Below are 18,777 nucleotides of genomic sequence, written 5' to 3' on the forward strand. Positions count from 1 at the left end.
TAAAATTCTGTATCCGCCCCAGAAGTGCGCCATATTTTTTTAATCAGCGAATCCACTCAATTTTTCCCTCGTTTCTAAGGCCAAATCCTATCAACGAGTCACCTGCGATCAGCCGCTTTTCGGCGTACGGGGGAAAGGAGGAAAAAACGCTTGATCGCACGATAATCAATGACTCTTATAAATCTCATCGCCCTCTTTAAAGTACATAACTTGTAAACATAAATGTAGCATTGCCCTAACAAACAAAGGAAAACTAACGACGGCAAAAGAAAACTTGAGTGAAAGTCTTTCTACAATACTCAGATATACCTTGCTTGACGGTATCTACTTTTGTTAGTGCGCACACATTCCGCGCATTACGCAAGCCATGGTTTACATGACACGCGCGCGCTGGGGTTGACATTGACGCAATCAACTACGCTACCAAGTACACAACTAAAATAAAAGCAAAACTTTTCTAGTGACCAAATCAAGTTTAAGGAGCCTGTACTTAAACCAAGAACACCAGAATAGCAGCATATCGCTAACCACTAACTGTTAACGTCTTCCAGCTGAAACACTAGCTGCTTTCTGTCGAAAATTATACTGAAATCCAACTGTAAACATGTTACTGCGATGGCTTAGGGCGCGCTCAAAACAAGTGCGAGCTCCGCAAATGTCTTACTTACTGGGAAGGTGACAGGAAAAAATGTAACGGGCACCGTAAAAGTTTTCAAAAAAGATCACTAACTTTAAAAAACGCGTGGCTACCCCTACATTTTATGTTATAACATGGAAGTAGCAAGCTTATTCAATACCTGATTAGTTTCTGGTTGTGAGCAAAAGGTATTTAGACTGTATTTTAGTTGAACCAGAGGAAGGCTGTCAGAGACGAAAAAGCGCTGTTGCAACGATTTTGTCATTAAAAATAAACCAAAAATGGTCTTTATGTTATCATTTAGCATGTAGTTTTAAGATCTTTATAAACGAGATGTGAGCGAATTTTGATATATTTGTCCCACGGTGTTATAATAAGATACAAGTCTCATGTTATAACACCGTAGGATAAAAAATAAAAATGACAACAATGAATGTTCAATTGCAAGAGTCTTTATCCGGTAAATTACCCATACATTGAACGACGTAAATGTCATCTCCTAATTTCCATGCAAACTCTTTATATTTCAACCAGAGTTCTCCATACAAACGCTTATATTACGATTGGGTGACCTGTGGTTTGAGGAATAACTCAGCGTTGTTTAATTTGCATTAATTTTGTTTCCACCATCACAACGCTCATAAATCTGAATAGTTTTAAATATCCCACCAAAATCCCCCTGAAGTTCACGGGCTAACCAAAATCACTTCTTGCGTGATTTGTTTTTGTTCTCGGCATGCTGAGGTAAATGGAAACAGACAGCAGAAACTCTTATTCTTCGGCTATTTCAGCTTGAGTAAAAACAAAAAACAACACACTAGTCGAATTAAGTCTTTTTCCCCCTATAAGGACAGACTCAGCCGTTTCCTTAGGTCGAAAGTTGTGTATAAGGCTGGTTGTTGGGATTGTAATGCCTTTTACATTGGGAAAACAAAGCGTCGGTTGCATGACTGGAAAACGGAGCAGTTTAAAGCGCTGACGAGTAGTAACCACGCTTTTGCCATTGCAGACCATATGACCCTTACAGGCTACAGGATAAAATGGGATCACTTTGACATTTTAGCCACCGGAAGATCTAATGTGCATTGTAAAATTAAAGAAACATCATTGATTCGTGATGTGCAACCAACTCTTAAGGTTACTGTAGACCTTCAGGGGTGCCTTCCGGAAAATGCTTTCATCACGCGCTGCTTTAAAGAAAATCAAGGTAAGCTATATATCATTGTAAAGCTAACTAACAATTAGATTATGAGCTCGAGATTTCTATGAGGTGATAGTTGATGAGGCCGAAGGCCGAATTAACTATCGCCTTATAGAAATCGAGAGCGAATAATCTAATTGTTTTAGTAGAATTCTAACTGAAATTGGCTTCAAATAACGATTCCAATTATTTCTGGTCTTAGTATTAAACTTCACGCTTTGAGAATTCGCGTGGACTGAATTGTGAATTTGACATTTGCAGTTGTGTACGCGTGCTTATCAGTTTCTTTCAAACATTTCGAGCGTATTTAATTTAAGAAATCGTAAATGCCCTCCTTTTATTATTCTCAGGAATTTCATTATCCATTTGTTTCTAACTGTTCTTTCAAAACTTCGGAGAAACGAAACAACGTTGCAATTTTGTTGAACACACCGAGCCACTGCACACTAATAGCTGATAGTGTACAGTGGCTCAGCCAATCAGATTACAGCATTTGCATTAGTACACTAATAGAATTCTACTAATAAACTGTAGAATCCGAAAATAACAATATATTTTGCTATTTTAAACGCAAAAATGAGCGCATTTGCTAAACTGAATTACCAGCCTTTGCGTTACCGCGGACATCCAAACAGACTAGACATTATCAATCAGGAAATGATGGCTAACAAAGTGTGTGAGGCTTTTTCGATATTTCTATTGGTTGCTTAGGAAATCCCTTTTAAAGTTGGACAATAGAACTTCACAGGAAAAATATTTCGATTTTCGCAAAAGCCTCACACACTTTGGTGCACTAATATCTGACGCAGAGTTTTGACCGAGTTTCTTTAAAATCCGATAAGTCTACATATCCTATTAGTTCATTTGCATAGAGGTAATTCACGCAAAAATAAACCTTGAGGTTTCGGCCCCGAGAGAAATTCACAGATTTCGCACCTCACTAAAGCGGTTGTCAACGTGGCCATGCCGCCAACCAATGAAACGCAGCTTTGAACTCCCCAGCGGGCTACAGTAACGCTTCTTGGGAATGAATGTGCAATTTTTGTATTTACACTATATCTTTTTATCTTACATCGGGAGTAGCAAAGTCTGCCGTGAAACGTTCAACGGCTTATTATAAACAGAATCAGCGGGTAAATGGTAAAGAAGGAAAAGGGAAAAAAGAGGAATGATAGCGGAATAGCCTTGAACAGGCCTAAACTCGGCGAACCGAGTCGAATGCGGATATTTGCAAATTTAAAAAAAGCTAAACGCGTAATTCATCAGCCTGTTCGTTTTACTAGAATATGGAAAAACAATCTTCGAAGCAAAGGAAAAGAGCTTTTTGGGAGAAAGGGATGGGAAGCAGGGATGGTGCAGTGGTGAGAGCGTTCGCCACCCACCAATGTGTCCCGGGTTCGATTCCCTGACCCGGCGTCATATGTGGGTTGATTTTGTTGTTGGTTCTCGCCTTGCTTCGAGGGTTTTCCTCCGGGTTCTCCGGTTTTCCTCCCTCCACAAAAATCAACACTTCTAAATTCTAATTCCATGCGGAAACAGTGGATGAAGAGCCATTTTGTAGAAATGCCACTGCAAATTCCCATTATTATTATTATTATTATTATTATTATTATTATTATTATTATTATTACTATTATTATTATTATTATTACTAATATTATTATTATTATTATTACCGAAAACTTAAGGAACAACAGAATTTCTGAATTTTTTACCAGATACATGTAAGATTCAAGTTTGTATGGAAAAGTGCTCAATAAAGTTTGCTATTATTGCTATTAATTATTATTATCATTATTATTATTATTATAACAATAAAAACGCTCTTATTACTATATATATTACTATTATGCAAAAGAAAGGCACAGGAGCTAATAACATCCAGCGGAGCCCCAGTTAATGGGAATGGAAGGAAAAAGGGATACATAGGGATTATGAAAAACCTATGGGACGCTAAAGGATATGGAGACCTTGGACTAAAACCTCAAAATTTGCGGGACCAAGCATCAAGACTTGAAAAAATTCAAGAAAGGTCAGTGGACAACACCTCGGGTGACTCGAGGGCGATGTCAGGAATTGATGAATCTATGTTTGGCGTCGGAACTCAGTCTGCTTCTAATATTGATCATTCAGACAGCGCAGATTTATTTACTTTGGATTTTCAAGATGCTGGAAATGATGAATCACGATATGCTAATTCACAAGAAATAGCGAGCGATTTGAATATGACCAGTACCAGTACGGAAATCCCAGGAGGCGCAGAGTTAATGAAGCAGATAGAGCAGAACGATCTAGACAATGTGAGTGTACTGGGGTGTCTGCCAGAGCACAATGTTGTTGATAAGCCATCAATGATCACTTGGGGCACACGGAGTGATGGCAGTCTCATTGTTATACCAACCTCCATCATAACAGATGCTTACAATGAGATTGTTACATGGAGAAAGAATGTTTTTCTGGTGCCATATGGTAAAACCGGAAAGGAATTTATTGATCAGGTTACATCGCACATTAATGACTGGAATAGCAACTCTGATCAACAGCACATATCCTTGAAAGCAGCCTTTGTCCTTTTGGCTGTTGCACTTCAAAAGCCAAGCCCGAAATCTAAGACAAAAGACCATCAGGATTTCTTATCTAAGCGCCTTGCGCTCTGGAAGGAAGGGGAAATCAGCAAGTTGCTACGCGAAGGTAGAATGCTTCAGGGGCGTATTGGAAAGCTTAAGACATTTGATCAACCGGAAAAATCCAAGATATTTGCTAAGCTTGTGCTCGAAGGACAAATCAATTCAGCGCTGCGTTTCCTTAGCGAAACATCAACAGGGGGCGCGCTGGAGCTAACGGATGACGTCATGGCCCAGTTGAAAGAGAAACATCCAAACCCACAACCAACAACGTTGGGCTCACTTCTCTTCGGGCCGATTAATGATGATATCCCTGAATCGGTGTACTCAGAGATAAATGGTGAGATGATAAGGGAGGCTGCGTTAAGAACAAAGGGATCAGGGGGACCATGCGGGGTTGACGCTAATGGTTTTAGAAGAATGATGGCTTGCAAATCCTTTAAACAGTCGTCTACAAAATTATGCGAGGCGATAGCCACAATGACAAGGACTCTATGTACAACTTATATCGACCCTGCAACCATAGCGTCACTGGTGGCAAGCCGATTGATTCCCCTGGATAAAGGTGAAGGTGCAGTGAGGCCTATAGGGGTCGGCGAGGTGATACGAAGGATTATTGGAAAGTGTGTAATGAACGTTTCTAAGGGAGACGTGGTTGAGGCGAGTGGTGCACTTCAGCTATGCGCAGGTCAAAAGTCCGGCAGCGAGGCTGCTATACATGCTATGCATGCCATATTTGAAGCAGATGACACGGGCGCGGTACTGCTCATCGATGCTTCTAATGCATTCAATGCACTTAACAGAGCAACTTCACTGCATAATATCCGGGTTCTCTGCCCTGTAATTGCAGCATATGTCATCAATACTTACAGGAAGTCGGCACGCTTGTTTATTACCGGCGGCAAAGAGATCATTTCAGCTGAAGGAACAACACAGGGTGACCCACTTGCTATGGCCCTCTACGCCTTAAGTGTGCAGCCGCTGATCACAAGCCTGCAGGCGGCGTCCAGTATTAAACAGTGCTGGTTTGCTGACGATGCCTGTGGAGCTGGCTCTGTATTGGAAATCAAGAAATGGTGGGATGTCCTCAACAGCCTTGGCCCAGTCTTTGGCTATTTTCCCAACCCCAAGAAATGTTGGATTATCTCAAAGCCAGATAAAGAGGCAAGCGTGAAAGAAGTGTTCAAGGACACGGCTGTCAATGTGACGGTAGAGGGACAAAAACATCTGGGTGCGGTGATAGGTTCACGGGAATATCTAGAGGAATACGTTAGCGAGAAGGTGACCAACTGGGTCAGCGAGATTACCAAGCTGGCAGAGTTTGCTCTTTCTCAGCCTCAAGCGTGTTATGCTGCTTACACCTTTGGCCTCAAGCACCGATGGACCTATTTTTTGAGAACTTTGCCTGATATTCAAGAATTATTGGAGCCTTTGGAGAATGCCATATCTAAGGTGCTCATCCCTGCAATTACGGAGCATAGGTGCACTCGGCTGGACAGGGACATTCTAGCACTGCCAGTCCGTCTAGGGGGGTTTGGCATGACAAACCCGTGTCTTGACGCAAATCTTGAGCAATCCTCCTCCGTCAAAGTTACCATCCCGCTGGTCCAACAGATCGTGGCTCAATCCCATCAGATGCCGGATGATTCTTTGGTCAAGCCACTACAACAGGCAATGAGGAGTGAGAGAACAACGGTGCTCCAAGACAGGGCAGAGCATATCAGAGGGGTAGCCCCACAGAAAGTCCAACGGGCACTTGACCTTGCTGCGGAAAAAGGGTCATCTGTTTGGCTGACGGTACTCCCCCTTCGTGAAATGGGTTTCAATCTAAATAAGAGAGAGTTCCGCGATGCAATCAAACTGCGCTACGATTGGCCGGTCGATGATATCCCCTCCACCTGTGTATGCGGTGATGCTTTTACGGTGGACCACGCAATGATATGCAAGAGAGGTGGGTTCGTTACCCAACGTCACAATGAGCTGAGGGACTTAGAAGCCGAACTCCTGAATATGGTTTGTACCGATGTTGAGATTGAGCCTGTCCTGCAAGACATCTCGGGTGAACAGCTGGGAAGAGGTTCTAATCGAGCTCCAGATGCGAGATTAGATATTCATGCGCGCGGGTTCTGGGAGAACCAACGATCAGCATTCTTTGACGTGAGGGTTTGTCACCCTAATGCTGATTCGTATAGGGACCTAGAGCTCCAACAGATATACCGCAATCATGAGAACGAGAAGAAGCGTCTTTACGCGAGGAGGGTTTTGGATATCGAACAAGGAACTTTTACACCCCTTATTTTCACGTCAACAGGCGGCATGGGAAACGAGTGCCTGCACTACCATTCCAGACTGGCGCAGCTGATCTCCATTAAGAAAGGAGAACATTATGCTAAAACAATCTCCTGGATAAGAGCAAGGACATCCTTCGCTTTATTAAGATCCGTACTAATCTGCCTAAGAGGTTCAAGAGCTAGAAGGAAAGCCTTATGTGACTTTAAGAACATTGATATTGACGTTGAAACCCAGGAGGGAGCCATTATGTAAACACTGTTGAAATAGGTTTTAATAGTTTATTTCTTTTACTTACTTTTACCTTGTATATACCAATTTGTATGGAATATGTTAATTAATGTTATGATGATGATAGTAGTATTAGTATTAGTTGTAGTAACCACGATATCATGATTAGATACGGAAACACGTTTTACAGGTTTCACAGACATCCGCGTGAAGATCAAATTGAAAGTTTAAATAAATACATAATGACGCTAAAATTTTAAAAAAGTTATTATTATTGTTATCATTATTTTTATTATTATAGTGGAATGTGTGAAGATTTGTAAATAGGTTTTCTAAGGAGATTTCAATAAAGTTCTTGTTATTATTTAAAAATATATTACTATTATTATTATTATTATTATTATTATTTGAAGAAACTGCCTTGTCAGATATCACCGATTAAATTCACCGGTAATTCCGTGGCAATCGTCTTCTGTGCCAGAAGAAGCTTGAGCAGGGTATCGACTAGACATGCGCTTGCGATTTGCGCTTGTGTTCAAATGTGGGAACACGAAGACCGTGCAAAATCGCCTAGTCTATCACTTAGGAGGCGAAAACGATCAACAGAAGCGAAGATTTCTGTGCGAGAAATTGCAAGACGTAAGGGATAAACAAAAGAAGCTTAGTACGACCCCGCGGATGAGATCAGTTCCCGCGAAAATTGTTAAGCTCAACTCAAGGGTTGACACATTTTTTGACTGAGAAAATTGCTTCATTGTGATTGGGTGAGAGAAGGCCAATTTGTCATTAATCGAGCAATTAAGGATTCACACTACTCGTGATATTTGAAAGTTCTTTCAAATTACACTGGCCTAAAGGCTCGCACAATTTTGAGAGAATTTTCAAATATCACTGGTAGGATAAATCTTAAATTGCACTCGCATTCACACGGTTACCTGTACAATTACTGAGTGTGTTTTTCCTAAGAACGAATTAACAAATCCATCATTGCGAATTTAATTTCAATCCCTGTTTTAATAGCAAGCAATCGATCCAAATAATTGAATTTCAATTGAACCAATGAACGCCGGGCTTCTGCAACTTCCATATGTCAGTAGAACGTGAAATATCATCTTTAATACACTCTTTTTTTATAACAATATACTGTATTTTATCAGAATATCAAAGCTGAAATTTGCCAAATTTTAAGATCATTTTAAGAATATAAACCGGAAGCTGAGATTTTAAAAAGAATGTAATTTTGTGTGTTAAAAAACTAGCCAAAAAGCAACAACAACAATAAAAATCAGCACTAGCCGTTATGTTCGATGCTAATGTACCTTATATTCGGCTTTAATGCCTGCAGCCTGGCTCAAAAATTACTTCAACGCCATCCAGACACCACATACATTCAAAAACATCAAAATGTTATGCGCTACTCTATTTTTTTTATAAGAATATTGTTTCTCTGGTCGAGGCTCAGTACTCTTATTTTTCTACCCATTTTAGGCTGAAAATATTCTTGTAAATATTCTTAGGTTATAGCGTATGACATTTCTGTTTTTTAATGTATTTGGTATCTTGATGGTGTTAAAGTAATTTTAGAACCAGCCTGCTGGCATTAAAACCTGTTATGGTGCACATAACTTCTTGAAGAAATGTATTAGCTGTTTTTGTTGTTTTTAGGCTAGTTTGGCCTTTTGGAGAAAGGAAGAATTTTAGTAATTTTATACGGTTTGGTTAAAGACAAATAATTGTATGATATTTAAAAATTTTCAACACAAAATAATATTCTTTTCAAAATCTCAGCCTCGGTTTTATTCTTAAAGTATTCTTAAACTTTGCAAATTTCAACCTGGATATTCTTCTAATATTTACTCGTATAAAAAAAAGAAATAGTGTATATTCTAAGAATATTCACAAGAATATTTTATGCCTAAAATCGGCAAAAAAGAATATTCAGCCTTGACCGGAAAAACAATATTCTTATAGGAAAGAGTGTAACACTGATCGATTACTTGAACCATTTCAGAGTTCCAAGACGTTCATAAAGGCAAACTGGTTTATATGGTCGTTAAAGTTTGATATTTCGTTCACGCTGAAACCTTTATTGTACAAGTAAATTATCTCTTCTCGCAAAGTTTCTGAAAAATCCTTTTTTGTTGACTCGCTAGAACCTTTTCCCACCGGATTTCACCACAGGGGACAGAGGAGTCCTATTTGACTGCATTTTCCAGTTAAATTCACCGTACAATTGTAGCGCGAATCGATCTATAACGGGGTTGCTCGTCGGACATTTTGAGAGGTACCAAGTTCCTGTTTTGTGGGCGTGGTGTTCACATGCCAAATATGGTGCAAACCTCTTGTTCATTGAATTGATCCAATCAGAAGTCGAGTATCGGATCGAGTCTTGTTTTGAGCTTTTAACTCTTGCGTCAGAAATTCAAAGAACACTTAACTTGATACGGTGCAAGCGACCGTAAAACGGCCTTAAACGGTGGATGTTCGAAACCCGGGGGGGGGGGGGGGCTGGAACTCCTACATGAGAAGGTCGGGGATGCTCGTCGTCTCGGGTACAAATCAAGGATTCTGGTCTCCCTTAGCGTGTTGATGACGAAACGTCACCATTTTTAGCTGTCAAAGTAACCTTTAGGGTGCACTCGAAGAAATAATGATTAAAAGAAACGCTCTCATGTAATTGCTTTCTTAGGCTTGATTTTCGCTGATCTCTCGAGTACGCGAGTCGGATTTACAAGTGCGCGAGGGATACTTTCTTGAACAGTGGCTAGTAATAGAACGTATTCCGTTTTAAGTGGTATCTTTTGGGAGTCTAATGAAGCTCGAGCAACTCCCATATTTGTCTCCTTTAGGAGCAAAATTCAAATTTTCCGAAGAGCATCCCTGACCTTTTCAGATGAGAGTCCCCCCCCCCCCTCCCCCGCTTCAAATGTCTAACAGGAAGTGACCCAGTGAAGGAGTAAAGGAGTGAAATCGCTTCACCACTACAACTTGGAAAATAATATTTTCCAAGTTTAAACTAGGTTGTTACGTGTGCTCACACAACTAAAAAAATGGATGTCAGTGGCGAATCTAGGGGAGGGGGACGGGGAGTCTGGGCTGTTGTTGTCTTAGTCAGCACGCTCGATCGCGCATGCAGGATTATCGAACATTTTTTGGGCCGAAGCTATCTCTGCAGCTGCCTACGTGAGAAATCGCCTTCCCACAACGGCCCTAAAAGAAAGAGAAACTCTTTATGAGCGGTGGTATGGTAGGAAACCGGATGTGAGCCACTTTTGAGTATTTGGGTGTATGGTCTACGCCCACGTGCCAGACTGCGAACGGAGAAAGCTAGACACGAAGTCAAAGAAGATGCGTTTCGTGGGCTACAGCTTGACATCAAAGGGATATTGTCGTTTTGATGAGACGAACCGAAAGCTCTATATCCGGAGAGAAGTTGAGTTTAACAGGAGCGATTTCGGCCAGAAGTCAGCCATGACTACAGAGCCAAACCAAAAGAGCACGGAGGTGAAACAGAATCCTGACACCACTGCAAAAGACGAAGAAGAAGTAGCCGCGGAAATTAGGAGATCAGAGAAGGAAGAAGAACCACAAGAATCACAAGAACAGCAAGAACTCCCAAGATCTGAGATAACACATAAAACACCTGTCAGATATGGTTACGACGAATATGCAGACACCGCGACTTACCGCGTGCGCCATGTTGCCTATCATCTAAGTGAGGTAGATGAGCCCTCAACCATACAAGAAGCAAAGTCGAGTGATCATGCTACAGAGTGGATAGTGGCTACAGATGCAGAGTGCAATTTTATGATCGAGAACAAGACATGGAAGTTGGTTGAGTTATCCCCGGGTCGGAAAGCTATAGGATGCAAATCGGTGTTTAAGCTGAAGCATGATGTGGACGGTAGAGTACAACGTTTTAAAGCACGCCTAATAGCCAAGGGTTACGCCCAGAAATGTGGGAATGATTATGAGGAAATTTTTTCACCTGTAGTTCGTTTTTCTTCAATCGGCCTTTTCCTAGCGTTTGTAGTCCAGCATGATTCCTGATTCATCAGATTGACGTTGAGACAGCTTTTCTTAATGGCAAACTTGATGACGAAATTTACATGCAACAACCGGAGGAATACGTGACACCCGGAGAACAGCATCTGGTATGCAAGCTAGAGAAGTCGCTGTATGGATTAAAGCAGTCGTCCCGATGTTGGAATAAAGCTTTCGGGGAAAGTGTTGAAAAGGTTGGTTTCACTCAAGCCTCAGCAGATCCCTGTGTGTTCATCACAAAGAAGGACACGCTGACAATCATCGCAATTCACGTTGATGATCTGATGATACCAGCGAAAAACATTTTGGAGATGCAAAGACTTAAGGACAGCTTAAAGTTGCAGTTTAAGATGAAGGATATGGGGGAGCTGCATTACTATGTGAGAGTTTGCATCGTTCAAGACAAGGAAAGGAAGCAAGTCTACCGTCATCAAGGGCAGTATATCGAAAAGATGCTCAAGAAGTTTGGGAAAGCAGAAGCGACATCGGTGTCTGCACCTGCTGATTTGAACGTCAAGCTGCAAAAGGAAGATGGTGTTAGCAGACCAGTCGATACGATCTCGTACCAGTCCATCCTTGAGAGCCTTCTTAATGCTGCAGTCACAACTCATCCGGACATCGCCCAAGCAGTGGGAGTTGTGTCGAAGTTCTGTGCAAATCCTACACAAAGTCACTTGACTGGAGCAAAACGGATTCTCGGATATCTGAAAGGAACAGTATGTCTTGGTTTGAGTTACAAGGAGTGTGCTGATGGAAACCTGATTGGTTACTCAGATGCTGATTGGGGGTGCGATGTGGATGACCGCCACTCCACTTCAGGAAGCGTGTTTTTATTGGCTAAGGGAGCAGTGAGCTGGCTGAGAAAGAAACAGGCTACCGTTGTGCTGTCGACAACAGAAGCCGAGTATGTGGCCCTCAGTACGGCCACCCGGTAAGCAATCTGGCTTCGAAGGTTACTCACAGGTGTAGGAGAACCTCTGGAGGAACCCATCGTAATTAATGAAGACAACTGGGTCATGCTAGGACCAAGCACATTGGTATAGCTATCATTTCGCTCGCGAAGTAGTGCAAAACAGAGCGATCATTTTGAAATATGTAGCCACTGGTGAGATAATTGCGGACATTCTGACGAAGCCGTTACGTAAGGATCGCTTCGAGAAGCTTGTCTTCGAAATAGGAATGAAAACTGTCTAATAAGCAACATCAAAAGTTGGAGTGCTGTTATTGTGAAAAATGAACATTTGACGGTTGTTATTTTGAACTTTAATGTATGCACACTACTTCTCAGGAATATTTAATTTGGCCTCCCATTGGTGATAGCGATTTTTCTTTTGTTATTAAAACTATTGTTGTTTCGTTTAAATTTAAGTTTAAAAAGCTTATTCTGTTATACTTTTACTTTTGTGCGTGTAACCCTCGGTGATTGCTTAAAAGGGTTGTTTAACGTTGCGAAAATTAATAGGCCGCCTCCCCCTTATTTTGGGTAAAAGAGAATCGCGGAAGAAAGAAAAGCTGGCAGGGCAAGCAACCCAACCCCCCCCCCCCCCCCCCTTAGGTCAAGGTCTGGATGCCGGGCCTCCCTTAGCTCAAGGTCTGGATCCGCCACTGGAAGTACTGCGATTACGTAATCATGCATAGTCAGTGGGCATAACACAAAAGATGTGCAGGGTCAAGGACCTTCCAACATAAATCTTAATCTGTCTGTTTGCTTCTTTGATGTTTACCGGCCTTCCTAACCATTTCCCTCTATTAACTATGCAGAGCTGAGTTTGTGAACTCTTGAGCTGATCATTTCGACGTCCTCTGTAGCAGTTGAGGTTAACTTTCGTGAATTTGACTTAATTTCTATTACTTTCTGTTATATTATAGTCAAAGAAGGAACACCCAGTAATGAAGAATTAGAGACACTTTCACAGAAGATTGCAGAAGGCTGGAAACCGCTTGGACGTCGGTTGAAAATGGATGAATGAAAGCTAACAGCTTTTGACAAAGAAAACGAGGAATATTCAGAAAAGACATATAAAATGTTGCTATGTTGGAAGCAAAGGGAAGGTTCAGCTGCAACCTACCAGGTCTTGCATGACGCACTTTGTCAACCGCTAGTAAATCGCAGAGATTTGGCCGAGGAAATTTGCGGATACAAGTGATTACGAGTGCCGTTTACACTTCTCAAACTTATTAATCAAGTTTAAACAAAGGAAACAAAGGAACCAAAGGAAACCATGACCGTGACGGTGTTTGGTCATCTGATGTTAATTAGCATAGATTTTAACGATCTTATTTCTCCGTTTTCTCCTCAGTTTTAGTCTCGATTGAGAAGATATATCAAACACTCAAAACAGTGTTTGACCACATTTCCAAACACCTCGAAATTCGTCAAAAATACTCCGCTGCACGTCGTATTTTCAACTCTCTTCTCGGTGTTTGGAAATGGGGTCAAACACGGTCTTCCGTGTTTGATATATTACTTGACAACCTTGGGTGCCGATGCTTGTCTGACTCATCATTGTGTTGCGACCCAAGTTGTTCGAGTAACTGCGTGGTGTCACACATCCTGAAAGAAACGTGTGCCAGAAGGTGTTCATTGAAGCCATGCAATCCTATCAACGTCTACATCACTAACGGAGTCTGTAATCATTATATTAACCAACAGCTCGCAAAACTTTCAAATTGGCGCTTTCCATTCAACCCACAATTTCGGAACAATCAACCATTTTTTTTAAATTTTATTTCTTATATATTTTTTTTTTGCCAGATTTACAAAAAAGCAAAAACAGCGTAAAAATATAACGCCCACTTCAGACGCCGAACTTTTCGTGAGTCGAACCTAATACGTTGAATTGAGTACATGGAAAGTTCGGCGTCTGATTCGGTTAAGAATGGCTATTTGAATCTGGAACGGCTCAGCTGTTCTTCTCGCCTAGCTTAACCGGAAATTTCGGCTTGGATTCACACGTCGTACTTTTCAGGTGTCGAACCTAACGGCATAAATTATTATAACGTATTTTACAAGAAGTTTACACTTTGCCTGAAAACTACTGACATTTCGATGTGTTTTGGTTCAAACTAAATTAAGTTCGGCGAATTAGGTTTGGCATCTGAATCAACAGGCGTACTTTTGATAACTTGGGTCGGTCCAAATTCGAATTAAGTTCGGTTTATGAAAAGTTCGGCATCTGAACTGGGCCTAAGTTAATTAGACAAAAAAAAACTACCCAGAGTAGCGAGACAACTAAATAAGCTGAGTAGATATGAAAAAATTAATTTGCTTAACCTTGTTTGCTATATGCATAATAAAGGAGAAGAAAAACGAAAACACACACACACAAAATCAAGATACAAACAAATAGTTAAGTGTATCAGGGAAATGAAAATTTATTTTGAAACCTTCGAAATGGGCTAAAGGGTGCAGAAATTTCTAGAAAAAGTTTCCTTAAAATTCGAAAATTATTAAATTTTCAGTTGCGAATTCTTCAGCCGGGAATTAAGAAAAGAAAATCCAAATGGAACGAAAAATTCCGGAAAGGGAATTTCGAAAATTGGGGTGCCTCGCGAGGATTCCCTGCTTACAGGAACTTCCGGAAAAAACCGTTCCCTTTGCCTCGCTTCTTCTATTTTGTAAATCATATGCTAATTCAGAAAAAGACATAGCGGTTGTATACTGTTCTTTTAGAGTTAGGTTAATACAAATGAATGGTTAGGAGAACCAAATTACGTAAACAAGACAGATTTTGTATTGGTTTACATTGGTAAGATTGTTTACGAGTATTTCCACCATATCTATCAGTACGAAACTGGAAGTACATGTTTTATATTATCAATTATTGCATTTTTTATGACAGTTTGTATAGTTGTAATAAATGGCTTCAACTTTCCGCCATATCTATATAAAACTGTAGGAGTAGGAGGTTTAATATCTATTTTTATGACAGTTTGCATAGTTATAGTCAATAACGTTTATTAGAGAAATTACCGAGGTAAATTATAAGTTTTCATCGCAATCCCCATCGTCGAACATGTGCCAGTCATATTGGTGCCCCAAAACAATGAAACGGCCGCCATGTTGGTGTCCCAAACTAATCCGGTGTTAGTTGAACTCTCTTTCTTATGTAAACACTTTCGTTTGGTCCAATAAATTTGCATGGTTACTAGCCACATGAGTGAAAACACTGTTGACTTGGTTACCAGGGAGGACAATGCTAGCTATTGGTCACACAGCCGGGACCTGTAGTACCCAGGTTTCCTCATACGCCACTCCTTTTCATTTTAATTACTATTGCTTCTCGAAGAGGTTGGTATTTATTGCGTCGTGATTTTATTTCCCTACAAGACACATTTTTTCGACAGGCCATAAGATTCATGCTTGCCCAAGTATAAATAAATCAACCGAACGACATCCTCGTGTACCGTATTAGCAGTCCGCCGTTCTTTCCACTATTGCAATTCCATTGCAGCCTCCATTATTACCTGAGCCCGCAAGTAGGCCTATGGATGCGCAGAAAGATGCGCAGTATGTTTTTCCGCTCTGATTGAAGAGAGCTGATATCTTCTGGAGACTAGAAATTTAGCATGAACCACGAAATAAAACCTTTTAGTTTTTTGTTTGATTTTTTCGCAGATTTATTCATTCAGTGGAACACACCTCATAGTAATTTTCATCACATGGTTAAATCCTCGACACTGATGTATATATGTCACACCAATCAGATTAGATTTACTATAAACAGCCAATCAAATTTCTTGTTGTGAAGGTAAATAGTATGTGAGGAGATCTGATCCTGATACAGTTCAGAACGGCCATATTTATTGTTCTATAAAAGAGGAGGAATTATTCATGTATTGGGCTTATTTCGACATCTTCTGAGGCGAGGATTTTGTGGGCGGGTTTGATAAACATTTGCAATTGGATAATCAGTCAAAGAAACATAGTGTTTGACATATAACTACGAGCATTCAATGAAGGGTGAGCTTTTCCCATTAGATAAAGTTTTCAATTAAATGAGTCTTAGCCGCTCTGCTACTAGGTTTAAGATTTGAATAATAATAACAATTGTATTTTAGGGGAGCGGAATGCACTACTGGGAATTTGATGAGGTTGCGACCAGGTTCAAATCGTTTGCATGTTGTATTGAAACCGAAATATTGCTGGAGAGTTTATAGTAAGTGTTCCGGGCGTGTAATCAATGTCAGCATCCATTGACAAGTTTCACGGTGAAAAGCGAAGAGACTACAATTAATTTGGTCAACAGAACAAAAAAATGTAATTATGTGACGATTTTACAATTATAATGGTTCTTGTTTACCTCTGGAGTGAGAAGATACGTTTGAAATGAAACTAAATCTTTTCTCTTCAATGTTATCAGGGTTTTCGCTTTTTCACATTAATAGTCAGCACGAATTGCAGTAGGAGAAAAAGGAAATTGTTTTCGTTCATGATAACTTTAGTGAGGTATATGAAGTCTTGGGCGTTTTATTGTATTAAACACAAGGACTTTGGTAATTGAAAAAGACTGACGTGTATGTTGCCGGTTTGTGATTTTTAGTCCGGTGTGGAGCGGAGTGTGACAGTTAGATACATACATTGGGTTGTTTTAGAGTGCATAATGTTCAGTGTAATGGTGGCTAGTTAGGAACGAGGTGAGTCTTGAGTTTTGAAGGAGTTCATGAGTTAGTAGTATGCAAATGGCACAAGATATTTTTATTTTTAGTTACAAAGGGTAACTTGATACTTTTGTTTTGCACAAGGAGTAAATTCAATTAGAGCTGACAAATCGTCACCACTTGTTCCCACGAGATGTTTGCTATTTTTAGTTACAAATGGTAACTTCACACTTTTGTTTTTCACAAGGGAGTAAATTAAATTAGAGCTGACGAATCGTCGCTACTTGTTGCCATGAAATGTTGAACAAACAAGATATTGCTATTTTTAGTTACAAATGGTAACTTAACACTTGGTTTTGGGTCATTTTTTTTGTAAAAAAAATACCTCTTAGTCGGCGCGTCGGGTATGTTATGGACGGGTCAATGGATGAGTGAGTGAGTGAGAGATGTATGTATGTCACACCAATCAGATTGGATCTTCTATAAACAACCAATCAAATTTCTTGTTGTAAAGGTAAATGGTATGTAAGAAGATTTGATCCCAATAGAGTTCAGACCGGCCATATTTATTCTTCTATAAAAGAGGAGGAAGTATTCATATATTGGGTTTACTTCGACATTTTCTGTGGGTTATGCTGAGGATTTTAGTTAAATGAACGAGATGAGCCTTGAGGTTTGAAACAGTTCGTGAGCTAGTAGTATGCAAGTGCAAGAGATATTTTTATTTTTAGTTACAAAGGCAACTTGATACTTTTGTTGTTCACAAGGAGTTAATTCAATTAGAGGTCACGAATCGTCGCTTCTAGTTCTTAGGACATGTTTTAGAGGGGACGAGACTATTTAGATTTGAAACAGTTCTGACGTTTACAATAGTCAGTGCGGGTAACGATTGCTTTGTTCTTGGTGCATGCAAATATAGCGAGATATTTTTGGTTTTTAGTTACAAAGTGTAATTTGACACTCTTGTTTTTCACAAGGGAGTAAATTCAATTAGAGCGGACGAATCGTCACCACTCGTTCCCACGAGATGTTGCTATCTTTAGTAACAAATGGTAACTTTTGTTTTTTATATGGAGTAAATTCAATTAGAGCTGACATGTTATCGGCTATTATATATTGTTTCCAGGATATTAAACAAAAAAGAAGCTTTCATTTCTGGACGGTTTTTACGTCTCTGCAGTAGCAGTTTAATAGTTTTATTTCATGGCATTCATTTCAGTCCGATATCTTTAAAGATAAAAAGTATGAAAACTGTTCAAATGTTCTTTGAAGACTGCGCGGCAATCTAACTAAATCAGACTTTCAGCGTGTCAGAGGTTTTTTTCTCTTTCTTTCTATTTTCGGTGAAGTTGTGTTGTGTTGTGTTGTGTTGTGTAAAAAGGTAAACCTACGACTCGTATAAAATGCGAAAAAGTCTCTAAATTAACTTGAGTATTTTTGAGCAAAAATTCCTCTTGGGGGTTGGAAGGGTTATGTGATCGGTGAGTAAGGGAGTTATGCATGTGCGCGTGTCACACCAATCACAGTGCGGGTTGTATCAAAGAACGAATCAAATTGCCTGTTAGAAAATAAGATGGTATCTACATGAATCTGGAGACGTGTCAGATTACTGTAGTTTGTTCAGTCAAACATTTTATGGCTTACTATTTAGCTATCTTACCATGACCGATGTAATATCGCAACCAAAAAAAACTTGTCAAATTAACCAAATCATTACTGTACTATGAATACCTCTATCTCCGACACTTCACACACACACAAAAAATAACTCTTGCACGCCTTGCGTGCCTATGTTTAGAAATTGTACACTTCACAGACTAGCTACCTCCAGAGGTATTCCTCTTTTTCCTTTCGGAACAGAACGGCGGAAATTTCCTTACCGTTTCCCGAATTCTCCAGTTCTCAGTCTTCCATCAGCAGAAAACAACGACGGGAAATCGAATTGGAAATTGTAAGCGCCACTTCTTTCGGTTGGTTTGCTGATTTGGGAGGAAAAATAAAATAATAAAATAATGTTAGGCGGTCCGATCCAAACGCCGCTCCACTCATGTGCCGAACCAAGCTTGATAAAGTTCGACTTTAGAGCGACTTTGGAGCGACGGCTGGTTCAGATGGCGTATTTACGTCGAACTTAATTCGGGAAGCCGGTG

The 18,777-nt window shown here is 40.1% G+C and overlaps 2 protein-coding genes and 1 long non-coding RNA gene across 3 annotated transcripts in view; 2 read left to right on the forward strand and 1 right to left on the reverse strand.

Moving 5' to 3' along the window:
- Positions 1-429: 429 nt before the first annotated feature.
- LOC145500521 (uncharacterized) lies at positions 430-13,140 on the forward strand. Its single transcript, XR_014051107.1, has 2 exons — positions 430-1,844; positions 12,896-13,140. It is a non-coding gene; the product is annotated as an uncharacterized LOC145500521 (long non-coding RNA).
- On the forward strand, positions 3,727-7,319 carry LOC145500154 (uncharacterized). The gene has a single exon (XM_081479634.1). It carries the CDS (start codon positions 3,773-3,775, stop codon positions 7,004-7,006), a length of 3,234 nt encoding a protein of 1,077 aa, XP_081335760.1. The 5' UTR covers positions 3,727-3,772; the 3' UTR covers positions 7,007-7,319.
- A 4,676-nt stretch (positions 13,141-17,816) lies between the features above and the next one.
- LOC145499976 (M-protein, striated muscle-like) overlaps positions 17,817-18,777 on the reverse strand; it is a 60,274-nt gene continuing 59,313 nt past the window's right edge. The window contains exon 10 of the mRNA XM_081479494.1: positions 17,817-18,606. Within this exon, the coding sequence (XP_081335620.1) occupies positions 18,504-18,606 (103 nt within the window). The 3' untranslated portion in view covers positions 17,817-18,503. The remainder of the gene's footprint in view (positions 18,607-18,777) is intronic.

This window comes from Orbicella franksi, chromosome 10 (genome assembly GCF_964199315.1).
Source record: "Orbicella franksi chromosome 10, jaOrbFran1.1, whole genome shotgun sequence".
NCBI classification, from domain to species: domain Eukaryota; kingdom Metazoa; phylum Cnidaria; class Anthozoa; order Scleractinia; family Merulinidae; genus Orbicella; species Orbicella franksi.